Here is a 14,533-nt window from a genome sequence, read left to right as displayed (position 1 = left end):
ATATTCAGGACAATAAACGAAGAAAGTAATCCAGGTGTTAATTGCAAGCAGTCCTCTCTTGTCTTAATCTTGTTCTTGTGACTGTCACTGTGATACAAGTCAACATTGTGTCACTGAATGCAACTGTTACAGGGAGATTTTCCACCAAAACCATAATAGTTATTTTAAGCAGTCAGAAATTCCTGACCATCCAGGAAATTCTTTATCTTTGTGGTACGTTAATTATTTGTGTCCCTTATGTCCTTGCATAAATTTAAGTGTGTTGGAGATATTGAGTCAAAGAATTTCAGCAAAGTTATGCTTCAAGTTATTTCTGGAACATCAAGGGAAAGAATGTTCCTATGGACCACACAAGAATAACCCAGATCATCATATAGCAACCTTCATTCCTGCTGGTTGGGGTAATTCAATATATTGTGCAACCATAATCTGACAATCTGTACTATAATCCACTCTGCAGTTTAAAGCAGAGCTTCAAAATTACAGCTGTCTGTTTGTGGACATGAATAACACCCATACAGACTCTGTTTGATAGGGATATCAGAATCCAAATTGAGTCAACATTGTTTTTTCAGATGGAAAGAATCTTTGTAGTAGCGGCAGGAAAGCTTTCAGAGAAATATAAGAGTGTTATGTTCCTTTAAAAACAGATATAAACAGCAATGGGTTATGTGAAGGCCATGCAGTTTGTTTTTGCATTCTCTGGGGATATTACTAATTTTTCAGGTCGTAAAAACATGATGAATTGCTACATTATCTAAAAATATTAACTGTGGGAACAAGAGTTTTGTCTGACATTTACCCGTTGCTAATGAAAAACCAACTCTACCCATGCTTGGTTTCCCATGAGAATCTACTGAATATTGCTGTTAATGTTTGAGGGAGGAGGAAGCATATGCCTTAAAACTGGTCAAAGAGAACTACATATCTAAATTTTCATCATTCTAGTGTAGTAAATACTATGGACCATGTTTCTTGCTGGAGGTGTGGAGAGCGGTCAAGTTAAAACCACATTAAAGTGATTTAGAAAACATCATCAACCTAAAAGCCATCATAGTCTTCGCTTTCCAAAACAATAATCCAACAAGCTCTTTCCAGCAAACCAACAATCTAAGACCAGAAGTCACAGCCTCAGAATAAAGGGGCATTCTTTTAGAACAGAGATAAAGAGGAATTAGTGAATCTATGGAATTCTTTGCCACAGGCAGCTGAGGAGGCCAAGTCTTTATGTATCTTTAAGGCAGAGTTTGATAAGACTGTTGATTGGTCAGGGCATGAAGGGATACAGGGAGAAGGCAGGAGATTGGGGCTCAGGAAAATTGGATCAGCCATGATGAAATGGTGGAGCAGATTCAATGGGCCAAAAGGCCTAATTCTGCTCCTATGTTTTATTGTCTAAGCTCAGCAAACAAGCTGAATTACAGCTTTCAAGGGCAAACCATATTCCCCTCAGAGCAACAAGAAACAACAGAAAAAAACGAAGAAAGGTGGGAAGATTTGGTCTTGAATAAAAGTCAACAATCTTCCCCTTTCTAAAACATAGATTTCACCTTAAATTATTTATAGCTTTCATGAATTCTAAGCCCAATATGATCATGAATTCTTCTATTGCATTTTGTCTCAACAGTATTTTCTTTGGCCAAGGTGTCTTCAGCACAGACTGTGGGTTCTTTATCTCTTTCCCAGTATTCATGATCCACTTTTCCCTGCTCTTTTATCCTCTCTTGATCTTCTTATCACTAACTGCCAACGTGATGTTGGCAGCCTTGAATTCTCCAATCCCTGTTCACTCTAACTTATTCCTTTGAACTTGCAGATCACCTTTTGCTGAGGACCAATCCTGATTATTGTCATCAAACCCAGTGACAAGGGTGGTGCTATTTAAGAGCAACAAACAGACCTCTATCTTGCAGAGTCCAAATGTTAGCTCTCAGACATGTCCTCAAACCAACCCCTGGACCATGACTCCACAGTGAACATCAGACTATTAGCTCCCGTAAAGTAACAGTCCTAATTTCCTTAAGAGATCTTACCTCCACAGCCTCCAATTTTACACTCTTTCCCTTCCCACAGTCCACTTCTGCTTCCTACCCAAAACCTACATGTAGGATTGTTTGGGCAGGCCCACTGTTACAGCCTGCTCTTGTCCCACTAGATCTATTTTTACCTGTACTCCATCCTTTCTTTTTTCTCCTTCTTTTTCTCTCACTCCCTGATCTACCCAATTCCTCTTCACCCACCCCAGCCACCCAAGACCCTGTTTCTTTCTCCTCCACCCACTCTATCTGCCCATCATTACATTCTCCTACTTCCCCACTGGCCCCACCTGCCCACTCAACTTCCTCATTTGATTCTAAACTTCTCCTTCCTTTCTTATCAGATTCCATTACCTGCTGCCCTTTGTAGCCTCTACTTATCACTTTCCAATCTCCGTTGCTATTTCCTCTCTTCCCTTCTCCATCTGCCCATCGACCCTTGTCACCTGGATCTGCCTATATTTGTTACTCTTGCTCTACCCCTTCCCTTCAATTCTTTATACTGCTGTCTTCCCACTATCCTTCATACTAGATTAAAGGTCTCGACTCAAAATGTCAACTGCCTATTTCTCTCCCCAAATGCTGCCTGATTTGTTAGTTCCTCTAGTATCTTCTCTGATGCGCCATCTCAGCTTCTACCCAAAATACCCACTATCATGTAAACCAGTCTTCATCCAATCCAATTCTGAGAACATTAGAAAAAGCACCAGGTGACATCCCACACACAATTTGAAGATCTCCACTTAATCTCTAGTCAAACTATTCCAATGCAGCCACAACACTGACAATATGAACATTTGTCAGGGATGATCTATTCACAGTGGAAAAAGAAAACAAATTCATTTGGGCCATTTACCACCCATTAATTTCTCAGTCAGCTCAGGGATGTAATGTACACATTGTCAGCACATACCAATAACCTGCTCACTTTAGAGTTCAACATTGGCTTTGCATGGACTACTTAGATGAGACCTGAGTTCACACATGGCACAAAGAGCAGATGAGGTAAGTATTTAACCATTTGTGGCCAAATAACGTCATTGTGCCTCAAGGGGAAAACACTCCTATAGGTGTGAATATCACCAATGGCCTGTCCTGGCCCGACCATGTTGATGCCAGGGCCAAGAAAGCTCACCAACACTTGTACTTCCTCAGGAGGCTAAAGAAATTTGGCATGTCTCCATCATCACTTTTTATTGATATACCATAGAAGGCATTCTATCTGGATGCATCACAAACAGGAGAAAATCTGTAGATGCTGGAAATCCAAAGCATTTTCTGTGTGGATGCGCAATGTCCTGGAATGAAAATGATCTGCGCATGACCTTAAGAAAAAGAGAGTTAGGCAAAGTTCAGCACATCACGTGAATCAACTTTCCCTCTATGGACTTTGTCTTTATTTTTCACTGCCTCAGTAAAGCAGCCAGCATAATAATAATAATAAAAAAAACCCCCACCTCGAACATCCTCTCTTCTCCCTTCTCCCATCAGCAGGAGATACAAAAGTCTGAAAACACACACACCAGGCTCAAGGACAACATCTATCCCACTGCTATTAGACTCGAATGGACTTCTTGTAAGATGAGATGGACTCTTGGCTTCATAATCTACTTTATTATCATTTTGCACTTTATTATTTAGCTGCACCATACTGTTTTGGTAGCTTTTACAATTTCTTCTGTCCTGTTTTATCTTGTTGTGTCTCAATGCACTATGTATTGATTTGATTTATATGAACAGTATGCAAGAGAAGCTTTTCAGTGTATTTTGGTACATATCACATTTCAGTGAATCATGGCTGAAGGATTGAGAGCTGAATGTCCAAGGTTACACGTTGTGTCGGAGGGATAGGAAGGTGGGCAGAGAGGGTGATGTGGCTCTGCTGGTACAGAATGGCATCAAACCAGTAGAAAGGTGTGAAATAGGATTGGAAGATGTTGAATCCTTGTGGATAGAGTTAAGAGAGTGAGTTTGTTGAATACCTACGAGATGGCTTTTTATTATTGTTATTGAGTTTGTTATTGAGTCTACTAGGGGATCAGCTAAACTGGACTGGGTGATGTGTAATGAACCAGAGGTGATTAGGGAGCTTAAGGTAAAAGAACCCTGTGGAGACAGTGATCACAGTATGATTGAGTTCAACTTGAAATTTGATAGGGAGAAAGTAAATTTAATGTAGCAGTATTTCAGTAGAGTAAGGGAAATTATAGTGGTATGGGAGAGGAGTTGGCCAAAGTAAATTGGAAGGAGATGCTGGCAAGGATGACAGCAGAGCAGCGATGGCATGTTTCTGGGAAAATTGAGGAAGGTGCAGGATAGATGTTTTCCAAAAATAAGAAATACTCAAATGGCAGGATATTCAACCATAGCTGACAAGGGAAGTCAAAGCTAATGTAAAAGTAGAAGAGATGGCATACAACAACGCAAAAACTAGTGGGAAGACAGGATTGGGAAGCTTTTAAAAATCTACAGGGAGCAACTAAAAGAATCATTAGGAGGGAAAAGATGAAATATGAAAGCAAGCTAGCAAACAATATCAAAATGGATAGTAAATGCTTTTTCAAGTATGTGAAAAAAAAATAAGAGAGATGAGAGTAGATATAGGACTGCTAGAAAATGAGGCCAGAGAAATAATAATGGGGGACAAGGAGATGGCAGATGAACTAAATGAGCATTTTGCATCTGTCTTCACTGTGGAATACACCAGCAGTGTGCTAGATTTTGAAGGGTGTCAGGAAAGAGAAGTGAGTGCAGTTACTATTACAAGAGAGAATGTGCTCAAAAAACTGAAAGATGGTACATAAATCACCCAGACCAAATGAACTGCACCCTAGGGTTCTGAAAGAGATAGTGGTAGAGATTGTGGAGGCATTAGTAATGATCTTTCAAGAATCATTAGACTCTGGCATGGTTCCAGAGGACTGGAAAATTGCAAACGTCACTGCACTCTTTAAGAAAGGAGGAAGGCAGCGGAAAGGAAATTGTAGGCCAGTTAGCCTGACCTCAGTGGTTAGGAAGATGTTGGAGTCAATTGTTAAGGATGAATTTATGCAGTACTTGGTGACACAGGACAAGGTCAGCAAGCTTTCCTTAAAGGAAAATCTTGCCTGACAAACCTGTTGGAATTCTTTGAGGGGATTGCAGGTAGGATAGATAAAGAGGGTGCAGTGGATGTTGTATATTTGGACTTTCAGAAGGCCTTTGACAAGGTGCTACATGTTAGGCTGCTTACCATGGTATTACAGGAAAGCTACTGGCATGGTTAGACCATTGTTGATTGTTAGGAGGCAATGAGTGGGAATAAAAGAATCCTTTTCCGGTTGGCTGCCAGTGACTAGTGGTATTCCACAGGGGGTTGGTGTTGGGACCTCTTCTTATTATGCTGTATATCAATGATTTAGATGATGGAATAGATGGCTCTGTTGCCAAGTTTGCAGATGATACAAAGATTGATGAAGGGGCAAGTAGTATTAAGGGAACAGGTAGTCTGCAGAAGGATTTAGGCAGCTTAGGAGAATGGACGAGAGTGGCAAATGAAATTCAAAGTTAGAAAATGCATGCTCATGCACTGTAGTAGAAGAAATAAATGTGCAGACTATTTTCTAAATGGGGAGAAAATCCAAACATCTGAGGTGCAAAGGGACTTGGGTGTCTTTCTGCAGAACAACCTTAAGGTTAACTTGCAGGTTGAGTTGGTGGTGAGGAAGTAAATGCAATGTTAATGTTAGCAATCATTTCAAGAGGTTTAGAATATAAGAGCAGGGATGTGATGTTGAGGCTTTATAAGGCACCAGTGAGGCCACACCTTGAGTATTGTGAACAGTTTTGGGCTCCTCATCTAAGAAAAGGTGTGCTGGCATTGGAGAGGGTCCAGAGGAGGTTCACAAGGTTGATTCTGGGAGTGAAAGGGTTATCCTACAAGGAATATTTGATAGCTCTGGGTCTGTACTCACTGGAATTTAGAAGGATGAGAGGTGGATCTCATTAAAACCTTTCCAATGTTGTAAGTCCTAGACAGAGTAGATGTGGAAAGGATGTTTCCCATGGTGCCGTAGTCTAAGACAAGAGGGCACAGCCTCAGGATAGAGGAGTGTCCATTTAAAACAGAGATGTGGAGAGATTTCTTTAGCCAGAGGGTAGTGAATTTGTGTAATTTATTACCACAGGCAGATGTGGAGGCCAGGTTGTTGGATGTACTTAACGCAGAGCTTGATAGGTTCTTGATTGGACATGGCAACAAAGGTTACGGGGAGAAGGCTGGGAGTGTTGCTGAGGAGGGTCAGCCATGATTAAATGGAGGTGCAGACTCGATGGGCCGAATAGTCCGATTCTGCTCCTATGTCTTATGGTCTTATATGATAATACTAAACCAATGCCAATATACCTATCTGTCACAAAGGAAGATAGTTGATTTGGAAGTCAATCACCCCAATCACAGCATGCTATTACAGCAGTTCCTCAGGGTGATGAACTCCACCCAACCAATTCCAGCTGCTTCCTCAAAGACCTTCCCCTCAGGATAACTTCAGATGTGTACATAGTTACATGTACAACTGCACAAAAAATGAAACAATCTATTCCCATTTGCAGAATGATCTAAGTGACATTCATCATGGATTGGTAGGTGGCAGATAACAATAATGCCAGACAACAACCATCTTCAAAGAAAGGGTCTAACTATCAACCCTTGATATACCATTGCATGCCCCTTGCCATTAACATCCCAGGAATCATAGTTGACCAGAAACTCAACTGTACCCACCCTATACTTATAGTGCTCACAAGAACAGGTCAGAATTTGAGTATCTGAGGATTCACTATTAGTACCTCATAGCTTTTCTACTATCTACAAGGCATCAGTCAGGAGTATCATGAAATTCTTGCCTCTTGTGTGGATGAGCACAGTTCCAAACAGCTGTCAAAAATCTCTATCACCAAGAAGAATAGTGTTACAAGCTGTCCAGCTTCCTGAGTCGGAAGAATACCAACAGTCCTTCATTTTTGCGGGGTCTAAATCCTCGACTGTCCTTCCCAACAGCACTGGAATGAATGCAGTTGGAAAGAAGTATCTCACCATTTTCTCAAGGGTCATTAGGGATACGCTATTATATATGTTAGTCTTGCCAGCATTGCCCAGATCCTGAAAACTGATTAAGTGGAAAAAGTAAATAAAGATGGTTAGAGAGGGATATCACAGTTTTGGAGGAAATTTTTAGTAAAGCTTCAGAGAGCATTTTAAAGATAACTAAGAAAATAACAAACAGAAACCAAGTAAGATTTATGGCAGTTTGAAATTTTCTGATCATTCTGTAATCAATCTGCCCAATCAATCTGAATTATGAAAACATTGTTGATTTTGAGCCATAAATTTACTTGTATTGGACCGAAGTTTCCATCATGCCCTGGAGTAGAGAATTACAAAAGTTCACAATATTCTCCTGATAATCTCAGTCTTAAATAGCTGGACTGCTGTCCTGGGTTACTGTCCATGGTTCCTTCTGGGTAAATAGTTCTGGAAAGTATAGATTGATCCTTAATCTTTTATCAAATGGCAAGCTTTGCATCTCAGAAATCAATCTTGTGAAGTTTTTTACATGATTTTGAAGTTAAGTACAGTACATTCTTCCTGAAGTATAGCGAGCAAAACTGATTATCTCAAACCATGAACAGTTCTCTCTGAGACTGAAAGACCATGGAATTATGTAGTAGGCATAAATGAATAAAGGGAACCTTATTGTTGATGGAAGTAATGGAGCACCTCATCATTTTGATGAAGTGGATGTAGCTGAACAAAATGTTCCCTAAAAGATTGCTTCTTTGTCTTCAATAACTCTTTGAAAGCACAATAAGCTTAAATCCAGTTCCCGGTAATGGCAACAGTATTTACCATGTTAGATGAGACCTGTTATTTCTTCATAGGCTAAGGTAGATCAGTCAGTTAGAGAATTTCCAGTAAGGTCAGTGTCCGGGCTGCAGTTGGTTTTGAATCCAGGAAAAACAAGCCCAATTGCATATCAGATATGGAACAAGCCACCTGTCTTAGAGATGAGAGCTGAGACAGTACAAGAAAAACTTAATAAATAAAGATATTTGTGGAAAAAATGTTCTGAGACCACATATTATGGCAAAGTCCCACAAGCTGTGATATGATTTATTGAAAAAAATACTGGCACACTGCCCGTAATCTTCCATCTATTCATGTACATAAGAAATGCCAAAAAGCTGCCGGATGCGTGACAGACAAGCTTAGAAAATCTTTGTAATTTATATATTTAACAGATAAATGAAAATAGCACGACACAGGAATTAATCACGAGTGACTAAGTAAAAGTGTACACAGATGCAGAATGTGTAATGTATTATATATTTAAATGTTCCATGCTGTTAGTGTTTCATATCCATTAAACCTGCAGGTTGTATTGCAAACACATGTCATAAAGATTACATGGTAGGACTATTTAAGTAGAGAGAGGAAAGACGCTTTTGGAAACTCAAAGGTAACAACTTTTTTTAAAAATAAGCTCTCCTAGATTGTTTAACTAGAAAAGAATTTGAAATACAAATACTGGAACAAGCAGTAAATTTGCTGTGATTGTAGCCAACAGGAAAAGAATTGGCACTCTAAAAGCAACACTAAAACAATAAAGTACTAACTGTTTGGGAAAAACAAAACAAACTGAATAATGCTAAGTCTGGGTTTCCAAAAGCAAATGTGAAATCATTGGATGTACAGTGGTGAGAGAGGTTATTGAGCAAGCAAGTTCCACCAGATTGAATGTTAATTTCCCAAATTCTATTTTTAGATTCTCAGAGTGGGATAGGTTTTATGGCAATTTTGTATTTTAATTCTTACAGACCAGTTTATAAATGATTTGCAAATTACTTTGGTTAATTGGAGATTAAAACCATAGATTTTTGGAAATGGCTGACACCTTCAGAGAGTATGATAAGCAAATTAAAGAAAATATAAATGAACTAATTCATATTTTGTTCCCTTGCATTGCAGATGCAAGTAACAACAGTGCTGTCCAGGCTATGCTACACCAGACGCTCTACTTTCCTGATCAGCTTGACGACGTAGCCTTAAGGAGGATAAGCAGCACAAAAAATGATGAGCTGGAACTGTGTACTGAACCATAAACTGTGTTTGAGGAAAAAAAAATAAAAGAAATTATTTTTAATAATAACAAAGTTTATGAGCCAGCAAAATAGCTTCTACATCTTCACACCACAATTAAACAGTTATAAACACCTCTGAACAGAGGAGAAAGTATTTGACTATTTATTGAGTCAACAATGCTCATTCCCTTATGTTTGTTCGTGTTGTATGATTTAAGTGATCATGGTCTTTCCATGACCATAATTGTTCTTGGCAAATTTTTGTACAGAACTGGTTTGGGCAGTGTCTTTGCAAGATGGGTGACCCTGACCATTATCAATACTCTTCAGAGACTGTCTGGCGTCAGTGATCGCTTAACTAGGACTTGTGTTACGCACCAGCTGCTCATACAATGTTCCACCACCTACTCCCATGGCTTCACATGACCCTGATTTGGGGGGGCTGACCAGGTGCTACATATTGCCCACGGGTGACCTACAGGCTGACAGAGGGAGGAAGCGCCTTACACCTCCTTTGGTGGAGACGTATCTCCACCCCGCCACCCATATGTAATCAACATATAATGATAAAGCTAATATAAAAGAATGTTTTAACATATTGTTGGAAAATAAAATTTTATCCAGTATTTTACGTGAGATTATCTTTATTAGTCATCTGTATCTACACTTGCGGACAAATACCAAAAAAAAATGTTTCCATTGTGTAGAATTGTAAAACTGAAGAAAAATTTTGCTTTAGTTCACCATCTCCCGATTTAGGACAGTCTGTACTGTGTATGAAGTATGGCATAGCAAAAATTACTTGAGTAAAGAAGAACTAGGAAAGAAGGCAATTGAGATTGTTGAACAAGGTACTTATTGGGAGATGTAAAGAATTTAGAGAGCTAATTTGACTTGCAAACACAGCAAGCTGAAACTCAAAAGGTCTTGTTCGTGTCAAAGCATGTAAGATGCTGTTGGGTCCATGATATTGATCCAGAGGTTCTTCAGAAGACTGGAATGAGGCATGATTATTTTAATTATAGTCATTTTATTTGATATTAATAATAATTTAAAAAACGGTACCCAATTTACTCTACCGTAAGGGGAGAGAGAAAGTGAAGGAGGAGAACAAAGGTAAAGACAAGAGCAAGGAAGTCGTGCTTGTCTTATACTAAAAACAAGCTCACTAGGGAAATGAAGCAAATTTATCTAATCTATCAAATGAATCATGACAAAGGATTTTGGCCCAAAATGTCAACTGTTTATTCATTTCTGTGCCTGACCTGCTGAGTTCCTCCAGCACTTGGTGTGTGTTACTTTGGATTTCCAGCATCAGCAGACTTTCTCATGTTTATGATAAACCACATTTAAGTGATAGGTTAACTATGAAATAGCCAGATTTACTGATGCAACTTCCAGAAAATTACGGAATCAGCTTTACTACAATTAATTCACTGAACAATTACACACTGGTGATTACATAAAATTTTTTAGCAAACATAGGAAAGTTAAGCTACGAGCTAAATAATAGTTTTACACTAATCCAACAATGCCAAAATCTTCTGGAGTAGTAATATACAAAGCAAGTACAATGTTTCATTCTATTGTTAGATGTGATTGTAATAAAATGTGTTTAATATGCAATTCTCGGATAAAATTTCACATTGAATACTTTGCACACAGTTTTGTTTACCAAAACATAATGGATGCATTAAAATCATGAAAATGGGCTTCAAATGGGAATGTTTTCACCTAGTGTGAGAAGATTGAAATCTACTGACAGATGAGACAAATCAATGCCATTTAGCCTTGAAAGAAGGTCGCTGAGTAGAACTTACCGTAGAGAACAAAATGATCTGACCAAAGGGAAAACATTACAAAATGTATTAGGATAATAGAAGAAAGTAGCTTGTTCAAATGAGTGCAGTAAAGATTTCTCGCAGATAATGACACATTAAGCAAATCAATGCTATTTGGTAACAAATGGAGAGTATTGAATAGAAATTTAATAGAAAAACAATTTACTTGGCTAAAGCAAGAATAATACAATTTATGTATAATAACAATTGAACAAAGTAGCTTACGTTAAAATGATTGAAGCAACATTTTCAGGTAGGTAATGTAAAAATAATTCCATGCACAAAGAAAATTTCAGTAAAGCAGCAAAGAGGAAAGCACTTTGTTCATTGAAGGAATGAGTGTGTGGAGGGCAGAGCATTCTTCTGTTCTTGTAAATGAACTGAGTAGGTCTCTCTCACCTACAGCTAATCTGACAGAAGGTACAAATATGTGACGGTTGATACACATCTACTGAAATAAATGCAAATAATTCTTAGCCACTCTACTGAAGTGTGCATGTGAGTTGTTGAAGAGAGATAATGAGTATCTGCAGGAAAGATATGTGAAGATCTGTGGGCCAGTGCATATCTTATGAGGTGTGAAGACAAAGCAAGATGGAATGAGTGAAGAAGGCCTTGATGGAGGACCACTTCCTAAAATTGAGCTGACACAGATGCAAGTTATACCAGTACAATTTAGAATAAATATGCCTACTACTGTTTTAAATAGTCTAAAAGATATCTTTTCAAAAATAAGTTAAAGTGTGGAACCAAAAGGAGCAGGAGTATTCGGAGTTATTTTTTGTAATGTTCTTAATACCCTAGTTCTTAAGGTGATTAGGTTCTTGTACAGATTGTGACCTGTACCATATTGCATAGTAAAGAGAATATCTCATCACCAAACCTCACCCTTTGCATAGGAATTCTCACATGAAGGAGAAAATGATCCCAACATTTTTTCAGAGAAGACTGCATAAATTAACTTGATAATCTGCAAATCTAGGGAAGATTGACATATAGATGGATTTAAAACAGAAAATGCTGAAATAGAAACCATGCAGGAGAACAGGCAGCATTGGTCAGAACTGGTAAAGAAAGAAAACAAATTAGTTTTGAGTTGCAGAGAGAATGGGAGAAGGATGGATGTAACAAGTTATAGACATAGAAAAGTACGGCACAGAAACAGGCCTTTCAGCCCATCTAGATCATGCCAAACCATTTAAACTTCTTACTCCCATCAACCAACACCAAGACCATAGCCATCCATACCACTACCATCCATGTACCTATCCAAACTTCTCTTAAATGTTGAAATCAAGCTCCCATGCACCACTTGTGCTGGTAGCTTGTTCCACACTCTCACTACCCTCCGAGTGAAGAAGTTTTCCCTCATGTTTCCCTTAAACCTTTTACCTTTCACACATAACAAATGACCTTTGGTTCTGGTCCCATCCAACCTCAGTAGAAAAGGCCAGCTTGCACTTACCCTATCTATACCCCTCATAATTTTGTACAACTCTATCAAATCTCCTCTTAATCTTCTATATTCCAAGAAATAAAATCCTAACCTATTGTTACATACTTCATGGATATCTTGTGACTGTCTTATGAGGATAATGTAATGGTCTTGCGGAGGTCACATGATGTAATTTTCCTGCCAATGTGAGGTCATGTGATGACCTGTTCTCACCAGGTATATGACTGTAGACCCCTGGTGACGCAGTTAGTTTTCAGTTAGATCGTCAGTCAGATACTCCGCTACGCTGCTTATTAATCTCATGACGCAGTTTAATTTTAAAACGGAGTTTTACTGTCTATTGTAAGGTACAGAAGTGTTGGGCCATCAGTTTCACCAATAGCTGCCAGGTTTGTTGATGTATCTTTTCAGTAATATTGGAGAGTGAAGGCGAGAACCTGAAGGAGTCGTTCACTGGTTTTGGAGAGGATCGACCATTATTGAATTTGTTCAAGAAAGAGTGATCTGCATGAGATAACCTCTGCTAAAAGAAGCAGAAAAGGTTGTGCAGTATCTAGTCTATTCTACAGAGGAAAAAGGTCAGTGCCTTTAAACCGTTTTATTTCCGTTGTCATGAATCCTGCGGACAAGGCAGGGATCGGCAGTAACGTCATGTCTTCGAGGAATTCTTCACTTCAGGAAAGTCTCTCCTAATTGACTGTATAAATCTCTTGGACTTTCAAATTTACCATTCGAAGAACTGTGTTTGAATTTACCACTTTAAAACTGTTTTCGCATTTACCGCTTTCAGAACTGGTACTGAGTTTAGCGGTTTCTTAAATGGCCGCGTAGCAGTTTACTTCCGGTTAAGGTTTTCGTTTGTTATTTTTTTAAATATTGAGCAGAGTTTAATAAATGTTCGTTTGTTTATAAAACCTGACTCATTTCTATATTCATTGTTGCTGGTCACGTGACGCTATTCAATTTTTCCTTATTACTCCGGTCCTCCAAACTGACAACATCCTTGCAAATTTTCTCTGTACTCTTTCAACCTTATTTACATCTTTCCTGTAGGTAGGTGACCAAAACTGCACACAATATACAGAACTCCACGCAAATATCCCCTGAACATTTGCCACATTTCTTCCATACATTTCCCTCTGAACATCTGTTTCCAATTTATGCTTCTAGGATAGTCTTATATTTCCTCTTACTCCAATTAAACGCCTTCCTAACTTGTCTGTTCCTATCCCTCTCCAATGCTACAGTAAAGGAGATAAAGTTGTGATCACTATCTCCAAAATGCTCTCCCACTAAGAGACCTGACACCTGAACAGGTTCATTTCCCAATACCAGATCAGGTACAGCCTCTCCTCTTGTAGGCTTATCTACATATTGTGTCAAGAAACCTTCTTGAACACTCCTAACACCCCATCTAAACCTCTCATTCTAGGGATATGCCAATCAATATTTGGGAAATTAAAATCTCCCACCATGACAACCCTGTTATTATTACTTCATTTCTTGAATCTGTCTCCCTATCTGCTCCTCTATGTCCCTGTTACTATTGGGTGGTCTATAAACAACACCCAGTAGAGTTATTGACCCCTTCCTGTTCCTGACTTCCACCCACAGAGACTCCGTAGACAATCCCTCCATGACTTCCTCCTTTTCTGCAGCTATGACACTATCTCTGATCAACTGTGCCACGTCCCCATCCTTTCTGAAAGATCCAAAGCCTGGCACTCTAAGTAACCATTCCTGCCCCTGAGCCATCCAAGTCTCTGTAATGGCCACAACATCATAGCTCCAAGTACTGATCCACGCCCTAAGCTCATCCGCTTTGTTCATAATACTCCTTACATTAAAATAGACACATCTCAAACCATTGGCCTGAGCATATCCCTTCTCTCTCACCTACCTGTCCTCCCTCTTGCACTGTCTCCAAGCTTTCTCTATTTGTGAGCCAACCACCTCTTCCTGCGCCTCCTCAGTTTGGTTCCCACCCCCCAGCAATCCCAGTTTAAACTCTCCTCAGTAGCCTTAGCAAACCTCCCTTGGGATTCAAGTGCAACCTGTCCTTTTTGTACAGGTCACTCCTA

At 39.1% G+C, this 14,533-nt stretch overlaps 1 protein-coding gene across 4 annotated transcripts in view; it reads left to right on the top strand.

Moving 5' to 3' along the window:
• The window catches only part of itfg2 (integrin alpha FG-GAP repeat containing 2), an 82,026-nt gene extending 72,245 nt beyond the window's left edge, over positions 1–9,781 (top strand). For all 4 annotated transcript variants that reach the window (XM_072267715.1, XM_072267714.1, XM_072267716.1 and 1 more), the window contains one exon: positions 9,043–9,781. In XM_072267715.1, coding sequence (XP_072123816.1) covers positions 9,043–9,176 — 134 coding nt within the window. In that variant the 3' untranslated portion in view covers positions 9,177–9,781. The remainder of the gene's footprint in view (positions 1–9,042) is intronic.
• The last annotated feature ends 4,752 nt before the right edge of the window (positions 9,782–14,533 follow it).

This window comes from Mobula birostris, chromosome 9 (genome assembly GCF_030028105.1).
Source record: "Mobula birostris isolate sMobBir1 chromosome 9, sMobBir1.hap1, whole genome shotgun sequence".
Lineage (NCBI taxonomy): Eukaryota > Metazoa > Chordata > Chondrichthyes > Myliobatiformes > Myliobatidae > Mobula > Mobula birostris.
This window is presented reverse-complemented; position numbering and strand designations above follow the sequence as displayed.